The sequence below is a fragment of the Pseudorca crassidens genome, chromosome 15 (genome assembly GCF_039906515.1).
Source record: "Pseudorca crassidens isolate mPseCra1 chromosome 15, mPseCra1.hap1, whole genome shotgun sequence".
NCBI lineage: Eukaryota > Metazoa > Chordata > Mammalia > Artiodactyla > Delphinidae > Pseudorca > Pseudorca crassidens.
Window position 1 is genome coordinate 1,761,580 of NC_090310.1, and position 18,550 is coordinate 1,780,129.

At 59.6% G+C, this 18,550-nt stretch overlaps 1 protein-coding gene across 8 annotated transcripts in view; it reads right to left on the reverse strand.

Annotated features, from left to right (window-relative positions):
- The window catches only part of IQCE (IQ motif containing E), a 51,260-nt gene that overhangs the window by 305 nt on the left and 32,405 nt on the right, over positions 1 to 18,550 (reverse strand). Inside the window, exons 18-23 of one of the 8 annotated variants that reach the window (XR_010934714.1) lie at positions 17,516 to 17,623; positions 16,928 to 17,049; positions 16,074 to 16,174; positions 15,019 to 15,132; positions 13,906 to 14,289; positions 13,635 to 13,772 (exon numbers count right to left, since the gene is read on the reverse strand). Coding sequence is in view for 6 of the 8 variants with exons in the window: in XM_067705367.1 (XP_067561468.1) it covers positions 13,645 to 13,772; positions 15,019 to 15,132; positions 16,074 to 16,174; positions 16,928 to 17,049; positions 17,516 to 17,623 (573 nt within the window). In the remaining 2 variants the exon portion in view is untranslated. Of the gene's footprint in view, positions 1 to 11,461; positions 13,773 to 13,905; positions 14,290 to 15,018; positions 15,133 to 16,073; positions 16,175 to 16,927; positions 17,050 to 17,515; positions 17,624 to 18,550 lie in introns of those variants that run through there. The other 7 variants (XM_067705367.1, XR_010934715.1, XM_067705368.1 and 4 more) reach the window with 7 other exon arrangements.

Genomic DNA, 18,550 nt, shown 5'->3' on the forward strand with positions numbered 1-18,550 from the left:
CTGTGCATCAATGTCCTCGTCTGTAAATAGGGAATACAATGACATTAAAACGCTCAGAGAATCAGAGTGTGACCCAGTCCCAGTAAGTGGCCGGGGTGAGGGGTGGGCGTAAACTCAGTTCCTAACGGTGCTTCCCTTTGGGGAAGGTTGGGTCTTATATCAAGAAGTAGAAGAAAGACAGTGCCCTGTCCTGGCCTCCTTGAGCCTAGAAATTCAGGCAGCTGCCAGGGAGGGCTGCGTATGGACCTGGAAGCCACACAGCCACACTTCCTGATGGGGCGTCTTCATGCGTGTTACTGAGATGGGGACCCCATGAACGGACAGAGGAGGCTGGAAACGCTCTAGGTGCTTGGCCCAGCACACCCCTCTCTGTGTACCTCAGGGGCAATGGGTGCATCCTCTTGGCTGTGGCTCGTCACCACCTGGGGGCATCATTTCTGGCCCTCCTGCATTCTGAGAAACAGGTCTCCACACCCGGGGCGCTGCCGTCTGCTATGCTTGGGCTCAGCCAGCTCTGTGGCTGGGCTGGGTTCTTGCAGGCAGGGACAGCTCTGGGCAGCGGCTTCCCAAGAGGCCCGTCTGTCTGCTCACCTGCCTGCCCTGACTTTCCCGTTTTCCTGTGATAAGTCTGGGAAGCCCCAATGGGCCTCCTGCAGACAGGCAAGCATGGGACAGGTGGGAAAAGAGCCCTTTGCAATGCTATGGTTTCTACTCTCTGATGAGTCACAGACACCACCCGGTTGGGGACTAAGAGCCCTGAGCTCCTTTCCACGTTACAAGAAGCTTCACAAAATTGTGCGTTTTCCTCTGGTAGGGCCAGAAAACCAGACCCAAACATTATATGAAACGGTAACTTGGGTGTACGGGGTTGAATTATGTCCCCACAGAAAATATGTACAAGTCCCAACTCTTGGTGCCTCTGTCTGCGATCTTATTTGGAAATAGGGTCATCGCAGATGTGATCAAGGTACGTTGAAGTCATAGGAGATTATGGAGGGCCCTAATCCAATGACGGCGTCCTTATAAGAAAGAAATTTGAACATGCGTTGCAGAGATACAGAGACACGATATGAAGGCAGAGGCAGAGATGGGGGTGATGTGTCAAGAAGCCAAGGAACCCCAAGGATCTGCCACCAGGAGCTGGGAAGGAGGCCTGGAGCAGATCCTCCCTCACAGCCTCACTGCTGACACCGTGATCTCAGACTTCAGCCTCCAGAATTGAGAGACAAGACACTTCTGTTGATTAAGCTGCCCAGTGTGTGGTCCTGTTAGAGCAGCCACAGGAAACTCATACATCAGGCTGTTCAGAGCTTCCGGTTGGCAGGCATTCTGATTGCACAAAATGGCAAAGGAGCTTGTCACTGATTAATATTTGCAGCGTGTTTGGTGGGTGAGACATTTTCCCACAGGGATCCATGGAGAAAAAATGATAAAGGAGGTCCAGGGTGGAGAAGAGGAGGGACCCACAACATGCGGTTTTGGAAGAGCACCGCCAAAGCCTCTACTGGTGGAGCCTGAGCCTGAAACCTACTGCTGCTTGAGGTCCAGTGTTGGTGAGAAAATCCCCGTGGGACTGAAAAGCCCCTGGAGAATTGTGCTTTCCTGTGGGCAAACAGGATCCAGGCGCCCTGGGGTCTGACGCTTGCAGCGGTGCGATCTCTGCCTCTCTACTCCTGTCCTTGATCTGCAAAACAGGGTTCCTGCGGCCAGGCACCCAGGAGGTCGAGGGTTAGAGAACGCCAGGTGGCAGGGGTAGGGCACAAGGAAGGCCTGCCGCCATCCTACGCCACCCTTCTTTTGCCTGGCACTCACGGGCTGGAGCTGCAGTGGTTCTTCCTGCCTGTCCTGGGTCCCCTGCAGCTGGAAACTGACTTTAGCCCCACTCTACGGATGGGGCAGCTGAAGCCCGGGTCCCACTCTTGCTCAGGTTCCCAGTCAGGGAGCCAGGATTCAGCCTCAGGTTGTTGCCCGCAGACTCCATGACCTGAAATAGGGCTCCAGTGGCCGGAGATGCCGGAGAGGACTTGGTCTGCGGCGCTGGCCACTGACCAGCACGCCAAGGGACGTGCCTTCAATGACCTTGCAGTGTGACTCGGGGAGGCGGCCGATGGAGAAACGGCTGATCTTCCCCCAGCTAAGGAAGCAGCCCAGGCAGCGATAAGGAGCCACAGCCTCCCATCGCCTCCACCACGGGGACCCGGAGCCGGGGAGCCCAGAAGGCCCAGCAGGGCCGGGCCTGCGCGGGCAGGAAGGCCCAGCGGAGCCACCCTCAGTGCCCACACCCACGATCTCCTCCGGCCTCAGCCAGGTTCCCACATCCCAGAGTGGGTGGTGAGGGGGCTTTCGAGGCTCAGAAGTGAAGAAGCTTGCCCCCGATGGACACATTCAAGCGGCAGGCAGATGGACCTTGGTTTCCTTTATTTGAAATGGGACTAAAAATAGTCCCACCTCCTGGGGAGGTCACGCGGCCCAGGCTGTGTGTGGAAAGCCAGGCCGTATGACCCGCTCCCGGGGTGCACCATCTTTGGACACTGTTCTTTTCTTGCTCTCACCCAGGTCTTCTCAGCTCCAAAGCCCAGGTCTTTTCCTTTCTTTTCTTTTTAAATGAACTGCCTCCTACTCCAAGTCACAGGGCCTCTGAGCCCCAGCCTTTTCACGGCTAAAATGGGTAGAGTCCTGCTTAGATCATAGCAACGTGAGCGTATGTAAAGCGACATGACACCGCAGCGCTAACCCAGATGTCCATCAGCTGGTGAACGGATCGACAGAACGCAGCACCGTCACTCGGTGGAATATTATTCAGCCATAGAAAGCAATGGAGCACTGACACCTGGTACAACACGGATGAACCTTGAAAACACTGCGCTCAGTGAAAGAAGCCAGACACGAAACCCCACAAGCTGTACGATTCCATCGAAATACCCAGAACAGGCAGATCCACAGAGACGGAAAATGGATGAGCTGTTGCCAGGCGCTGGGAGAGGGATGGGGGGGGACCGCTTAATGGGCGAGGGGCTTCTTCTCGGGGGGATGAAAAGTTTTGGAAATACGTAGTGAAGGTTGCACAACATTGTGAACAAAGTTAATGCCACCGAATTGTACACGTTGAAATGGTTATGCACGTTTTGTCACAGGTACAAATGATTACATGTGCAAGGGCCTCCCTCAGTATCCCCCTGACCACCTTCCTTCTTCTTTCCTCCCTCCCTCCCCACCTCCCTCCCTCCCTCCCTTCCCCCCCCTCCCTCCCCTCCCTCCCTCCCTTCCCTCCTGTGAAGTAGAGTCTGTGAGTGAAGAACAGGGATGAAAAAGTCTGCAAGGAGAGAGCACTGAGGACTGAGCTGCTTGGAAGCATCTGGTAGAAGCATCTGGAACAAAGGAGGAGGCAGGCCAGGCCAGGACCTCCCCAGGGTCTGTGCTCCAGGCCAGGAAGGTGGCTGGGTTGAGGCTCTTGAATGGTTTGTCCCAAGACCTGTAGGCGCTGGGAGAAAGGCCAGGCAGGGGATGGGTGCCAGACCCTGGGGCGGAAGGCAGAACAATGGAACCCCCTGCATTTGGACCCTGGCCAGCGAGATTCACATTTTCCATGGAGATAGAGCTTGTGAGAACCGGCAGGGAAAAGGGAGAGCCGGATGCCGGCTTTCCTCAGCTCCCGCTGAGACGCACAGCCAGCCTAGCGCCCGGTCCCCACAGACACCTGGCCGCAGAAAAGCCACAGGAGCGCTGCTTTCAAGCTGGCCGTGGTGGAATTGCCCCGTGGCTCTGGAGGCTGGGAGAGATGCCAGCCAGTGCGGTCCCTGAGCAGGCCACGGGAGCCAGCCCAACAGACCCAGCCAGAATGGTGTGCACACCCCTGGCTTGCCTGGCATCACCTATCCAGCTGCCTCGCTTACCCAGAGAGCGCCCCCCCACCCCGGGAACCAGGAAATCAGTAGGGATGGCCTCTGACCCGCCAAGGATGCTGTGCCGGGTACCAGCACGCACCCGTGGTCTCTCTCAGAGCCTCCTGACTCTTACTTCACACTCAGTACTGACAAAGCTGGTCCCTGCGTCCCAAGCCCAAGGCAGATCCCAAGCAGCGCCCCAGAGGAGGTAGCCCCAAAGTTACATGGAGAGAGACTGGCACCGGAGGAAAAGGGGTCGCAGAGACACCCTCCCCGGGTGGGTCCCCCGTCCCTGCCCACCCACCCCGCCCAACCTGGCATCTGTGATGAGCATTGTGCCAAGCTGTGGGACCTGGGCTCATCTCAGGTTTTGCCACCAACCGTGAGCCCTGTGGGGACCTATGTCGCCCTCAGGGGCCTCAGTGCTCACCAAGCCTAGCTTCCCCATCTTACAGCAGGGGAGGCTCAGGCTCCAACCCACAGCCTTGACTCGTGAAGAGAGTCAGGAGGCCGTCTTACTCGAGGGGAGAGGGTGACTGTGCGTGCACCCCGACATTTGCACAAACACCTTTCGTGCCCAGAGTCTCACTTAATTCTTGCGCGAGGTGGATGACCGCAGTCCCTGTTTTAAGAGAAGGAAACAGGGGCTCAGAGAATTGGGTGCAGAGACAAGATGAACACCCCTGTCTTGTCTTCTTTCTGGTTTAACTGTCTCCCCAGTGCAACCCGCTGAGTGATGTATTTTTAAAAGGCTGATGTGTTGGTTAGCTACTGCTGCATAACGAACCGCCTCAAACCTTGGTGGTTTCAAGCAACCACCACTGTGTGTGCTGGCAGCTCCGGGGGTCAGCAGCTTGGGCCCAGCTGGGGGGTTCTTATTCTGTCACCCCGAGTCACACATGTACCTGCAGCCATGTGGCAGCTCCCCCGGGGCTGGGTGGTCTCAGCCGGCCTCGTTCATGGCTGGGGGTTGGCGCTGACTCAACGGACCACGTGGCTCCAGCCAGCTACCTCGGGCTTCTTCAGCCGGCCTCTCAGGGAGGCCAGAGAGGGCAAGCCAGAGGCTCGTGTCCCCTTTAACAATGCGCCGTCGGCCAAAGCCAGTCACAGCCAAGCCCCGGGATAAGGGGCTGTCAGGACAGAACAAGGCAGGACAGAGCGGGGTGTGGACACAGGGCAGTCAGGACAGAACAAGGCAGGACGGAGCGGGGTGTGGACACGGGGCCATGGCTGTGACCGTCGCGATTCAGTGGACTCCCCAAATGGGGAAAGGTTTCTTCAAGCCGTGGTGCTCTGGGGGGTGTTCTCTGGTCAGCCAGTAAGTTCCCCTCCACCCTGGGGGGCTCGGGGAAGGGGGCTGGGTGTGGGCAGCTGGGAGAGGAGGGTCCTGGAGGCTGAGGTGCGTATGGGCTCCTCCTGGCAGCCTCACGAACCTCCACTCCATCTCCAGGAGCAGTGGGTCTCTGGCCCTCCGTGGGCTGGGGTCCGTGCCGGTGACCAAGGCTAGCTGGGAAGGGTAGACCGAGCACTGCACTGCTCCTGTGCTTGGGGGGAGGGGATGCCTTTCCGGGACTTTGGAAGCAGCCCAGCAGAGCCAGGAGGAATTGGAGTCCCCCCATCCCACCCCATGCCTGGGGCCGTGGGAGGGACAGACGCACACCTTCCTCTCCGGAGCCCTCCACCCCCACCCCGCCAGCTGCTCCCAGGTTTGGGCTGCCTGGTGACATTGTTTCCCCTCCAAGAGCGGAGACCCTTCCACCGGGCAGCTTTCCAAGCCGCGGTCTCCGCGTCTGCAAAAGGAGGACAGTCCTACCTCCCTGCCCGGTGGTCCCAGGGTCATGCTGGAAAGGGGGTGCTCACAGCTGTAGCCCAGCTTCCTTCCTTCACTGTCACCTGTCCCCCAGTGACCAGCTCAAGTCACTCACCCCACAGCTGGGAAGTCTTTGCCTTGCCTGCTAGAGGCCGGCCACTGGCTCCCATGTGGGGGACACTGCGTCCCCAGATTCAAAGCCGGGCCTGGACAGACGTTCTTCGCACGCGGGGAGGCCTGTTTCGCTGTCAGGGTGGGGTCCGGGGAGTCAGGGTGAGCCAGGGTTGCGTCTCCTGGGGAACCCGGAGGCCTCCCCCTCCCCAGAGAGATGCGATCCCTGCCTGGACTCTGAAAAGGAAGCCCCTCGTCCAGGCCACCAGGAGCTCGGATGGGAAGGGCTGTGCCCTTGGTCCTGAGCTTCTCCCCTCCACCTGGGTCTCTGGGAAGGAATCTGACCTACTGGCCTCTCCCTGGCTCCCAGGGCCTCAGAACCAAGTGCAAAGGCACCCACATCTGCCCCTGCTGCCCCACTCTGCCCCGTCTCTCCTGGAGGTGCAGGGTGGGCGGCGGTCAGGTGAGAAGCAAGGCAGAGGCTTCCAGAAGCAAAGCCATGGGGACGACCCATCACAGCTGGGCCCTAAGAGATGCTCCACGCGTGTTTCCGGAACAGACACCATCGTGGTCTTAGAGAGCAACGCTGGCCGGCATAGGCCCACCCAGGCCACCCAGAGACACGGCCATCGTCACTCCCTTTTTACAGATGGCTAATAGGCTCACCCCAGGTCACCAGCCAGGATGGTTTGGACACTCAGCCCGGATTCTTCTGCCTGTGGACCCAGGGACCCTTTCCTCCGCAGACGTCCCAGCTGGGTCTGCAGCGTGGGCGTGGGGCTTGGGGGCAGCAGGAGGTCCCAGCAGGCTCGCCCCCTCGTCTGCCCAAGGCTGAGGCCCAGCTCTGGGGGCGCACTCTGCTATGCGGACGCCTCCACCTTCCTCCCCACTGAGGACCCCAGAGGAGGGATGGCTGGAAACGTGCTCCCCATCCGAGCCTGCTCCCCCTCCGGGGGCCGGGGCTGGCCTGAGTGCTCTCCTCTTTGGGTGGGTGGTGGGGAGGGGGCTGGCTTCACTGGGCTCCGCTGGGCCCTGGGTGGGGGGGGCACAGGCGGCATTCACAGGGTTCCTCACCAGCCCTTGGGCCATTGTGCTGCCCTCCCGGCTGCCAGCCATCCTTCCACCTTCTGAAATGCAAATCCGACTCCGTCATTCTCCTGCCAGCAGCCCTTCCCTGTTCCCACGGCTCCTGGGGTGAAGGCCAAACTCCTCGGCAGAATGTGCAACGCCCCCCCCCCCCCCCCCCCCCCCCCCCGCTTCCCTCCTGCGCTCTGTGGCCCCCGGGCCCCAGCTGCCCCGGTGCCGTTTCCGGCTCTGGGGGAGAGGTGGCGGCTGCTGGTTCCCTCGCAGGAAGAGCCGCCTCCCCACGGGCTCAGCCTCAGCGCCTCTTTCCTTCTTCTGGGCGAGTGGGGGGAACAGCCTGTTCCTGACCCTGTGGCCACTGCCCCCCGCACACCATGCCCCTGGGCCTCTCCCGCGTGGGCCCTCGCCACCCTGGTGAGGGGTGCTCGGCCAGACTTCTGCCCACTTGGGGCCCAGCCCCTGGGCAGGTGGGTATTGGGCAGGGAAGGAATTTCCTCCAGGCCCACAGAGCTCAGCCTAGCTGAGAGACAGACTCGCAAGCAGATGAAATACCCCTTGATGCTGTGCGCACAGTGCCTTCCTCCCTCAGTGCCCGGCACGCGGCAGACGTGCAGGAAATCTCAAAGCACACGGAATGAACTCGCGTTGTGAGAACACAGAGAAAGGAGGGGCTGACTGCAAAGAGCTTCTCAGCAGCGGGGCCGTGTGGGCTGGCTCGGTGGAAAGGACATTCCTGGCTGGGAAACAGCTCGTGCAAGGGGCCAGCTGGAGGTGGGCAAGGGCCTCGTGTTTCTTAAAAGGCCGGGGGATGGGGGCCGAGCTGGGTAATGGAGGGAATGCAGGATGCCCCGTGGAATCTAAGTGAATCTGTTGAGCAAGGGGAGAAGGTGTGTGTTTACGGGGGTGGGGAGGAGGACCCAAGGGCCTGACGCTGAGGGAGACGAGGAACAGGGAGGAGAGTGCTGGCCATCCCACTGGATCTATCCTTCTCTTCTTCCCTAGTAACAGGCCCTCTCACTTTTATTGAGCATATTGCCATCTAGAATAAAAGGCAACATTTCCAGGCTCCCTTGTAGCTGGATGTGCAACTATGTTCTGACCAATAGGATATGAGTGATGTTCTCAAGTGAGGGGATGCCCCTTTCTTCCTTCCTTCCTGCTTGCTGGAATGCATGTGTTGTGGCTGGAGCTCAAGCAGCCACTTTGGGCCGTGAGGCCTTGTGTTCAGGAGAGGGGAGCAACGACAAGAGCACAGGTCTTTGAAAATCACGCAGCTGCCGTATTTTACCGGTACTGCTTTCCTTGGGGCTTTGGAAACTTCTAACGTGTTTGGGTTACTGTTATTTGGGGTGTTATACTCCAGCCCGACCTAACTCTAACAAATGGAAGGATGGCTCGGATTCTGAAGAATCCACTGAGACAGAATGCACAGAGCTTGGCTGCTAATTTGATGGGGGGGGGGGCAGGGGAATGAGAAGGGAGAGTCAAGGCTCCCTCTGAGATCCTATCTTGGGAGGCCGGTAGAATCCTTCACTCAACATGCATTAAGCACTTTTTTGTGTGCTGGGTACTGTGTTTGCTGTGCGAGTATACCGGTGGATCCCATGATCACTGTCTTCACGAATATCTTGGTCCCATGGGGGACAGAGGATACAACGGAAGAGCACCGATGGAGGGAGGTAAGCACCTCACCCGAGAGCTGCTGGGCCCCTCATTTATCCATTCTGCACAGTTATCGAGCACCTACTGTGTACCACACACTGTGTTAGGCCTTGAGAGCAGCAATGGGCATCACAAACTCAGTGTGGAGTTTACCTTAGAGAGTCTGATAGGGGAGTCAGACAGCAATCAAATAACCTTGGCTTTACACAGAGAAGCAGAACTCTGCTGAGTGAATCCCTGCCGCGAGCGATTACGCCAGGGGCCGCAGGAGGCCCTGGGGGGATTCGTGATGCACCAGCCACATCTGGGCTGGGCATCTCCAGGGGGCAAGGGCTGCTGGCTCTCGTAGGGCAAGGCACCGTCCCCGGCACATCCACCACATTCCTGCCCCCTAACCCCAGGCAGCAGTGGACAGCAGATGGGGCCTGGCCAGAGTGAGTCTGCGCCGACTGGTCGTGGGGGCGTGGCTATTCAGGGGAGGCTGAGGTGGTGGTTTGGGCTGTGGTGGGCAGGGATGGACATGGAGAGGAGTGGACAGACGTGAGCCGTACTTGGGAGGTCGTCAATAGGATTTTTTGTTGAAGGATTGGAGGTGGTGGCGAGGGGGTCACGGATGACACTCCCCACCCAGGTGTCCGGCCTGCGCACACGATGTTGGGGTGGGTGAGGAGGCCTGCGGGTGAGCCTGCTTGGGAGGGGAGAATTGTGTCGTTTAAAACACGTTTTTTAATTGGGGTAAAATACATATAACGAAAAATTCTCATTTGAACCGTTTTAAAGTGTCCGGTTCAGGGGTGTTAGGCACATTCACATTGTTGTGCAGCCATCACCACCATCATCTGCAGAACTTTTCCATCTTCCCAACTGCGGCTCTGCCCCCATTACACACTCACTCCCCTCCCCCTCCCCCAGCCCGGCGCACCCACCCTCTACTTTCTGTCTCTATGGACCTGGTTCCTCCAGGGACCTCCTAGGAGTGGAATCACACAGTATCTGCCCTTCTGTGTCTGGCTTATTTCACTGAGCATCCTGCCCTCGAGGTTCCGGCTCCGACACCTGAGAGGCTGTGATCCCCTGGGGCGGGACCGCTGGCCAGGGGCAGGTTAGGGGGCAAAGGTAACTCAGAGCCAGGCTAGGCCGAGTTTCAGGCACCTGAGGCACACGTGGGCCGACGTTCACGTCGACATTTCGGGTCTGGGTGGGGTCTGGTTGGGGTCAGAGCCTCGGGGACGCCCACGTCTAAGAGACTGTAGGGGAACGGCTGGTACAGGCCGGGAGAAAAACCATGTCGACGGGGAGGGTGTGGGGAAGGGGCCACTGCGTCCCCAGCTGCAGAGAGAGCGGCCGTCACAGAGCTGAGCGGGGTGGGGTACGGGGGGGCCCTGTGAGACCGGCTGACAGTGGATGAGGCTGCTACTAGCAGGGACAGCGGCTTTCCGCCGCTTCCGTGAGCTGCGCCCATGGCCCACCTACCCCCAGGCTTCCCGGCTTTCACTCCCTCAAAGCCGGGCCGGAGGGGAGGGCTGAGGGGCTGCCTGAATGGCCGCCCCGGGGAGCTTCGGCACACATGGGGCCCTCTGCTTTGAATCCCAGCCTGTTCTGGGCTTCATTAACGAATAGCTCAGGGGCACCCCCTCTCCCTGTTCAGAAAGGACACAGCACCATGGAAACGTCCCCCAGATTCCCCAGGCAGGCACTGCCTAACGGGGCCACCTTCTAGGTTGTCGCTGCCCGGCAGGGCTCCCAGGATAACGGAAGGCGCTGGCCAAAAGCCATTGGTTGGCGTCCAAGCAAAGAAACACGGACCCGTTCCTCCTCCCAATATTCATGCTCTGAACCCAACAGCAGCTAAGAGAAACCAGGGATTTGCATTCTGACATCTTCCCCCCTTAGCCTGCGATTTTGAGGAACCTCACGTTTAGAATCATCTTGGTGGAGGCCTGGGGGTCACTCTCGGCTACCAGCCTTTAAGGAGGCTCACGTGCAGACCAAGCTGGGCTCCACCTCTGAAGTGAAGAGAGCTGCCAACAGCAAGGAAGGCCAGTGGCACGAGTGGGGAGAGGGATCCCATGTGTTTGTGCACAAGTACGTGTCCACACGTTTACACCTTCCTGCCGGCTCTCCTCCTGCTGGGTGAAGGCCCGAGGGGGGACAGTCCTCCATTCTCCTCTCACCAGCTCCAGCTGAGACCCCCACCCCTCCCCCCTTGAGGCTGCCTCTCTGCTGCCAGGCCCCAGCCTCACGGGAGAGTAGGTGGCAGCAGGCGTGTGGCCGGGCTAAGGGATTGATGAACCCTGCTCTCCTCTGTCACAACCTCTTCAAGGGCCAACCAGCACCTCTGAAAGTGCCAAGTCTTCCAAGTGACCCATTTGCCCGTGACAAGACACACGGTGATCCGCTCGGGCCGGTGCTGGAGCCAACAGACCAGTCCCTGTAGGGGCTTCAGACAAATTCGAGGGCCCGGCAAGCAGCCGCCTGCGAACAAAGCCACAGGTGCACCTCGTGCTGCGATATTCCAACAAAATATTGGAAAACCATTATTTTTCCGGAAGTCAACTATTTTGGGCTCATTCACATCCGTCTGAGTCCCCAGTAAATGATTCCTTCCCTGCTCCTAAAACAAAAACTAGAATTGGGGGAGATACTCCCTCATTTTCACTTCTTGATGCTCAAGTCCTCACTGATGAACAAGGAAGAGAAATTCAAAGACAGATGCACGAGTTCCCGCACGGCGGGGAGCTGGCTGTGGGACCCCGCCCTCCGGCCGGCTCTGCGCTCCCAGGGCTGTGCTGTGAGCAAAGCAAAAGCCAGGAGCCCAGAAGCACGGGGTTTGTGCAGCATGAGCTACGGCAGTGGCACACCCAGAGGTCATGAAAGGTCACGGGTTTATAGGGCAATCAAGACAGAGATGCTGCAAAACAGCTTTTATTTACAAAGGCCAACGATGAGTAGCACAGAGGGAAAAGCTTATGCCTTCCGAGAGACTTGCGTACAAATTACGCATAGGTCAGAGTGTTCCTAAATACAGAGGTCAAAGACCAGCGAGTCCACCACTTCCTCCTGGAGCCACCTGGTGGCTTCACATTTCAACTCCCAGATGTGGGTTCTCTCGCTTCAAAGGATGCTTACCCGGCGTGATCAGCTGCTAACAGGCCCTTGGGAGCTCGGGGAGGTCCTCACCTGGAGCAGCTGCCGGCCGGCCCCGGGCAGGTCTGAGTGTCCACTCTCCAGTCCTCAGAATTTCTGAGCCACACGAGAGCAAACATTGCTTCCAAAACCACAGCGGGGGTTTGAATTGGCTTAGGCGGCTTCTCGTGGAACTTAAATTCTACTCAGCTCTTGAAGGTGAACAGGGCTTTCCGTACAGGGTATTTATTACTTAAAAACGAAGCAAAGCTCTGCAGCTCTCACGCTGGTTGCTCTGAGCTAGGTGGCCGTCCTTTTCCTAATGCCATCGGTCTTTTTGCTGGGACGAGGGTTCTGGTCTGTCTGCAGGGCGGCCGGGCCCGTCCAGTGGGGCAGCACAGAGGCAGGCAAACAGAAGGCAGGCCCTGTAGGCCCCAGGCCCCTGTCCCGCCCCGCACTGTGCTGCTCCGGCAGCCCTAGAACCCCAGCCCCGAGCTGTGGGCCCCACAAGCACGCTGGGCACCTGGCATTCTCCAGGGAACAGATCCACACAGCGTCAGAGGGTCACAGCCTTGAGTTAAGTCATTTACTGAGGTGGCTTCAAGGCTGCTTACTTTTACTAGATCAACATTGCTGGGCCCAAGGAGCACAGGCAGACAGATGTACGTATCTGCAATTCTCAGGAGCATTTTCTTGGAAAACTCAGGTCCCGGGGCTGACCTTGCCCATCCCAGCTCTGCCGACGGCCAGCCCGCTGCACACACGGCCTTTTCCTCCAGGACCAGGCGAGGACGTCCTGACAGTGGCCCATCCGTCATAGGTCCCCAGAGCCTTGGGCTCCTGAGAGCAAGGAGTAATGCAGAAATGCCCGTTCTTGAATGGGGTGGGGGGGGAGAATGACCCCCTGGGGACCTGCAGGCCGCGGGCATCGCCTTCATCACCCTCTGGGTGCCTGACTGGTGGACTGGCTCCTACAGGCCTTTAGCTGAGCCGGCACCCAGAGGAGGAACGGACCCAGTGGATGAAACGAGGCAAAGGTCAGCAGTGAGTTCACCCGAGTTAGCCATCAGTCCAGCGGGGGAAACAGAAGAAAAAACGGACTTGGAAACTCACAGGCCGAGTAAAGAAAACATGACACAAGCCTGGCCCCCTGGCTGAACTTTCTTCAACCCACTGTATGACCGGCACCTAAGCGGTGAAAGGGGCTGGCGGGTCCCCCGCCTGACTCCGGGTGGCCGGGGCTGGGAGATCCCTCCACCTCTCTCACGGGACAGGGCAACACAGATCCTCCCGGCCACACGCCTCGCCCGTGCTGGAGCCGGGAGCCTCTGACCGCTGTGAGGAGGGCCCAGGAGTTTCTGAAAGAAGGACAAGTCTGAGCCGGAGCCCCTGAGGTGCAACACGGGAAGGGCTGCCGCGCCGTCGGGGCGACGGGGAGGTGGAGGGGTGGCCCGGGACTAAGCTCTCCCTGGTGCGCAGGGCCCTCCGTTCGGGCTGAGAGCGAGAGTTCTCGCATCAGCTCTCCCGAGGCGCGTTGCCTGTCCTGGAGCTGGTGGCCGAGTGGCGTCAGCGCCGATGAAGCAGCCCGCGCCTGCACGGCCGCAGGTGGCCAGAGGTGCCCCGAGAGGACGTGTCTCGGCCGGGCCCCCTGCTGCCCCCCAGCCCGGGCAGGTGTGTCTGTCCGGCATGAAGACCACCGGGGGTAGGGGGGACACGGGCCTGCAGCCGGGGCTGCAGAACGTAGGCGACCCCTTCCCAGAGATAAAATAAAAAGAGGCATTCGGGGTTCCCTCAACAAACAAACAAACGGGCAAAACGAAAGAGAAAAACCGGGGACGGAGGTGAGGTGTCAGTAGGTACTGTTCTCCTCCCCACAAGATAAGTTCCTTTCCGGTCTGAGTGCTTCTGTCCTCTGAACCTAACCTCGCCCGGACAGGGCATCGCCACGTGCCGGGCGACCGCAGGGGCCTAGGGCGGGGAGGCGATTTTCTTCGTGGGCACAGGCGGAGCTAAGACGATCTCATCGGAGTCATCGGAGTTCACGTCCTCCGCGGGCGGAGTCGCGGCGCGCCGCGGCCCCGAGGGAGAGGGCTCCGCTGCAACAGAGACGGGCCGGCGGTCACAGCCACGCTCAGCGCCGCCGGGGGCGGACACGGGAGGGACGGCGGGGCAGACCTGACGGACGCCACGCCACGCCACGCGGCCACCCTCGTTAGCGCCTACTCGCACCCTCTGCGCTCAGCTCCCAAGCGTCGGCCAGTTTCCCCGAAGCAAAACAGCCGCGAAAGGTGAAGGCTGGAGGCACGGGGGAGGCTCAAGGCGGCGGCGGGGATTCTCTGCACGGTGCCCTCACGGTAGCGTGCGTCCGGGAGTCTGCGGCCCGGGAGGCCGGCTGTGACTCGTGGGCAGATGCAGCCGGTGGCCCCCGGCTTCCTTGGGAGGACACGCCCCCCGCAGGAGGAGGGGGCGGGCTAGGCCAGGCCAACACCCAGGGACCACCCGCGAGCTCTCGCTCCTTTCTTCACGCACATCTGAACTCTTCATCGTAATCGACCCTAGGTTGGGATGCGCCTGCCGACCACCCTGCAGACCCCCTGCGCCCTCAGTGGCCACCTGGATGGGATGTGAGGAAGGGGCAGTTTCCCCTGGGGCCTGGGACCCGTGCTCCCAGCCCCAGAAGACGGCCTCTGCTCTGACTGCTTCACAGAGTAAAGTGCCAATAAAAAAGGAACCAATCCCTGACTTGAGATAAAAGAAGGAAGGAAATCACCACCCCGCGTGCTGCGGATACTGTAACTGTGTCAGCTTTTTTTCTGTAACTGTCAAAAAGACTATGAGAGTGGAAAAACTTATGAAATTAAAAACAGCAGTTTTCAAGGTTAGCTTCAGTTTTTCTTTCCCTTTAAAAACACTTTCACAATCAGATCAAACAAGGGCTCCATGTGCAGTTTTCACAGGGACCGTTTCCTCGTGTAAACAAGGGCCCGAACGAGGCCGGCGGTGGCACTTTTCAGGCAGGAGGATGAGCTGCCGCTTTGAAAGGACACGCGTTTAACAAGAGGAGAAAAGGGCGCCATACACAGGCCCTTTAGCCCTGATCGAGGAATCTAAAGGTCGCCAGACGTAGGGTCTGGTGAAATCCGCCTGAAACTGGTTTTGGGAGAATAATATGCAGCCTTTGGGGAGCTTTACAGACGGAGGTTTTGGACAGAACCTCAAAGTTCAAAGTTCGCTCTGACAAAGCCAGACAAGATTACCGAAGAGGACAGAGTACGATTTTTCACACGTGGCGGTTTCCAGGTCAGGCAAGCCCCGGAAGGGCCCCCGCGACCCGACACTCACCAGAGCAGGGCGGCGGGGCTGCTGGTGCCCCTGGCCCCCATGGCCTCGGCGCTCCGTCCCCGGGAGCCGCAGCCTCCGCGGTCTCCCCGCTGCTCCCCTCGCTGTCTTCCTGCCCTGAAACGACAGGCACGTGGGAGGCTCCCATCGTCACAGGCTCGTCGCACCCACCCATCTCCCTAGGCGCACACTTCTGTTCAGAAAAACTGCTCCTCTTACAGTTCTCCCTCGTTACGAAGCACCACGCCCTTCCTGCACCTGCCCTTCTCCGACTGCGCCTCTGCGACCTCAGAACTCAGCCTGCGCGCCACGCTCGCAAACGAGCCTCAAGACTGCGCTCTGTCTAGTGACAGTCCCCGACCTCACACCGCCACCTCTGTGCCACCTCTGGCGCACAGAAATGGTCCAAGCAAGTGTCCCGGTTACCGTCTGAGGGAGGAGGATGTGAAGTACAGGCAGAATCATACATTTGGGGACTGAAAGCGACTCGCAAGGGGCCTTGCCCAACCCTCGGGCTCTCGCACAGGAGGAGTGAGGCCCGGGGAGGACCCCGAGTCTGGAGTGGGGCAGAGCTGGGACCGGGTCTCACCATGGGCTGTGCGCCCCTGCCAGTCCAGGGATTTCTCCACTGACTGTTATTGGATCTTAATGAAGCAGAAGAGGAAATACAAGCAAAGTTTTACTTAAAACCAACAAACAGGAAAAACATTGGCCCAAAGGAGGGACACCGCGTTGCTCTAGTTAGAGCTGAGAATAAAAATCAAAACCACAAAGGTCCGGCGGCGTGGCCTGCGGTCACCGACCCCGGAACCGGCCAGCCTGTCGGGCTCCGGGAAGTCGCTTGGGGCCGGCTCTTTCCCCTACGACCCAAGGGACAGGGGACGGAGCTGTGACAGGAAGGTGTGGCCGAGGCGTCACCCAGCTCGCAGGTGGCCGCGGGACAAGCCCCCTGACACGACTTTACACGTCCCAGCTTCCGGGACGGTGGTAGCTCTTTTGGTTGAAACCTCAGAAGGCCAGCTGCCCCTTGCGTGAGATCCAAAATGAAATGCAATTACCAGGAGAGGCTGCAGGGAAGGGCGGAGAGGAGGGTGCACTGTGTGGGGCCCAAGCAGGTCTGTCGGGAAACGCTGCAGGGGCAGCTCTTGGACCAGCAGCACTGGGAGAGAGAGAGAGACTAGCTGATTCTGACTTTAGGGAAGGCCAGCGTCGTGCGAGGCCGACGGGCCCAGGTCCTGAGACATCGTGCGAGGCCGACGGGCCCAGGTCCTGAGACATCGTGCGAGGCCGACGGGCCCAGGTCCTGAGACATCGTGCGAGGCCGACGGGCCCAGGTCCTGAGACAGGCGGGCTGTGAGGGGCCTCGGGCGTGTCCCCTGCACCCCCGGCCGTGGCTGGCTGCACCAGGGACGGGCCCCAACCCGAGCTCGGCCCCTGGCCCGCTGTAAGTCCCACTCTTTGCCCGAGGTGACTCATACAGGGTTCTGAGCCGTTGCAGCCGGGACAGTCCGGACCAAGCCCCGGCGGATCCGGCAGGCACGGCGCCACTGACAAGAATGTGTTGCTGCAGGAAGGCTTCTGACGACACCCACGTCTTCCTGAACACGGGTCACGCCACGGTGTCCTTCAGGAAGGGGCAGGGCATCGGCACAGGCCGACAGGCGGTCTGCAAACCGAGGGCTCCCCGGACCCCACGCTATTAACCCCTCCCATCTGTTTTCTCCCAGCAGGAGGAACGGTCCTAGAAAGGCTTCTTTCCGAGGACCGGAGCCGGTGGCCCACCTCACCCGGTGGGTGGGTGTAGCTTACGCTCTGGTGACACACCCTGTGCCTTTCTGGCTGGGGAGGCCCCGCAGGTGTCCGGCACTGCCCCGCGACACAGAACAGAGGTAGGCCTGCCAGGTGGACTTACCTGTGCCTGGCCCGTGCCAGGTGTGCCCGGAAGGCAGACTGGATGACGGTGATGGCCTCCTCTTGCCACGGGTCCCCCTCGGCCTGGACGACGGGGCTCGGGACGCGGGGCTCGGGCGAGTCCTGGGGCAGCGACGGTGGGGAAGAGAACCGCGTGAGCCCCCGCCACCTCCTGCGCGCGGACCCTCGGCGCCGGGTTAGGAGCGCGGTTCCGACTCGGGTGCTGCCTCGTTACTATTTCATCAGCAGTTTCCTGACTGCAGGTTACTTGGACTCAGAGATTCTTAGAATCGGCGTCTGGGGGTTTTCCCAGGGGAGGGACTCCTATCTTTGCTGTAGTTTAAGCCTCTGTCTTGACCCCAAGATGGACACGGTACTCGATGTCCCAGCACCTCAACGCCATTCGGCTCCTGAAGCTCAACCCTGGGGGAGGGCACGGGTGCCAGGGGTTGGAGGGCGAGGCACACGCCCAGGGCGAGGCAGGACGCGAGGACCCAAAGGCATCTACGCTTGTCCCGCTGACAAAGCGTGGGAAGAAATGGAGAGAGAACGTTAGGACTTGGGCCCGTGTGCAGCCCCTGAGGGTTACCTGGGTGGGAGGGCTTGGCATGGCAGGGGGGTCCGGGCTGCACACTCCACTAGACAATGGCCTCGCCCGTGCCGGATGCGCCCGGAAAGCCGCCTGCAGCACGGCAGCCTAGCGGGGGCAGCGGGGTGGGGGGTGGGGGGAGACGGAGACGGGTGTCAGTTTCCCTGGAAGACGGCAGGCACGGGTTGGGGTGTCCCAGAGGGAGAAGCCCCAACGGCCGAGAAGAGGGCTCCCTTTCTGCCACAGAATCTCGGCAGTGCCTGAAGGAGCCTCTCTCCCTCACTCGCCACAACCTCCTACAGCGAGAAGCACGCCACTGCTCTGGGAAGGAAAAGGCCCTGTGAAACGCTATTACGTTTAGCTGCAAATGTGATTCCGTCTTTTACACGTAGTTATGTTTTCATGCTGAGATCGTTTATTCCGTGTTGGAACAGTTATTCCACTCCATACGCTTTCCACGTACAACTTCTAAAGTCAAGTAGGGCGGAGCCTGATCTCAGACTATGACAAAGGAATTACATATCCTTCGACCTCAATCTTAAATCATTTTCTTTAGAGATACACGTGGACGCTCTGTAAGTGCTGAGATCAACGTTCCGGATTTTAGGGGCGGCACTTTTATTTCAGGGGTCCTGCCTCTAGTCCTGAGCACGGGCTTACGGCTCCATAACATTTAGGAGAACGACACTCTAGCACGCTGAGCCCCACCGCTGAACCTGCGTTTAGAGGTTCAGATGCGTCCATGATCACAGTCACCAAAAGAACACATCTTTGTCTTCCTTGAACGCAAAGTGAAGGAAATGCCACAAACAGGGGTTAGGAGACAACAAAGAGGCGAGAGAACATCAGTTACTAAGGACAAAATAACGCACGAAAAGCAGATGAGTATCTAGACAAACCCAGAAGGTTCCCACCACGCGGTTCACAGGAAAGCCACCGCACCCGCTGGAGGGGAGAGGGTGCTGACCGAGCGGGCCAGAAAGGGGAGCAGGCGTCCTGCACGCCATGCTGCCCACACGACAGCCCGCACGGCGG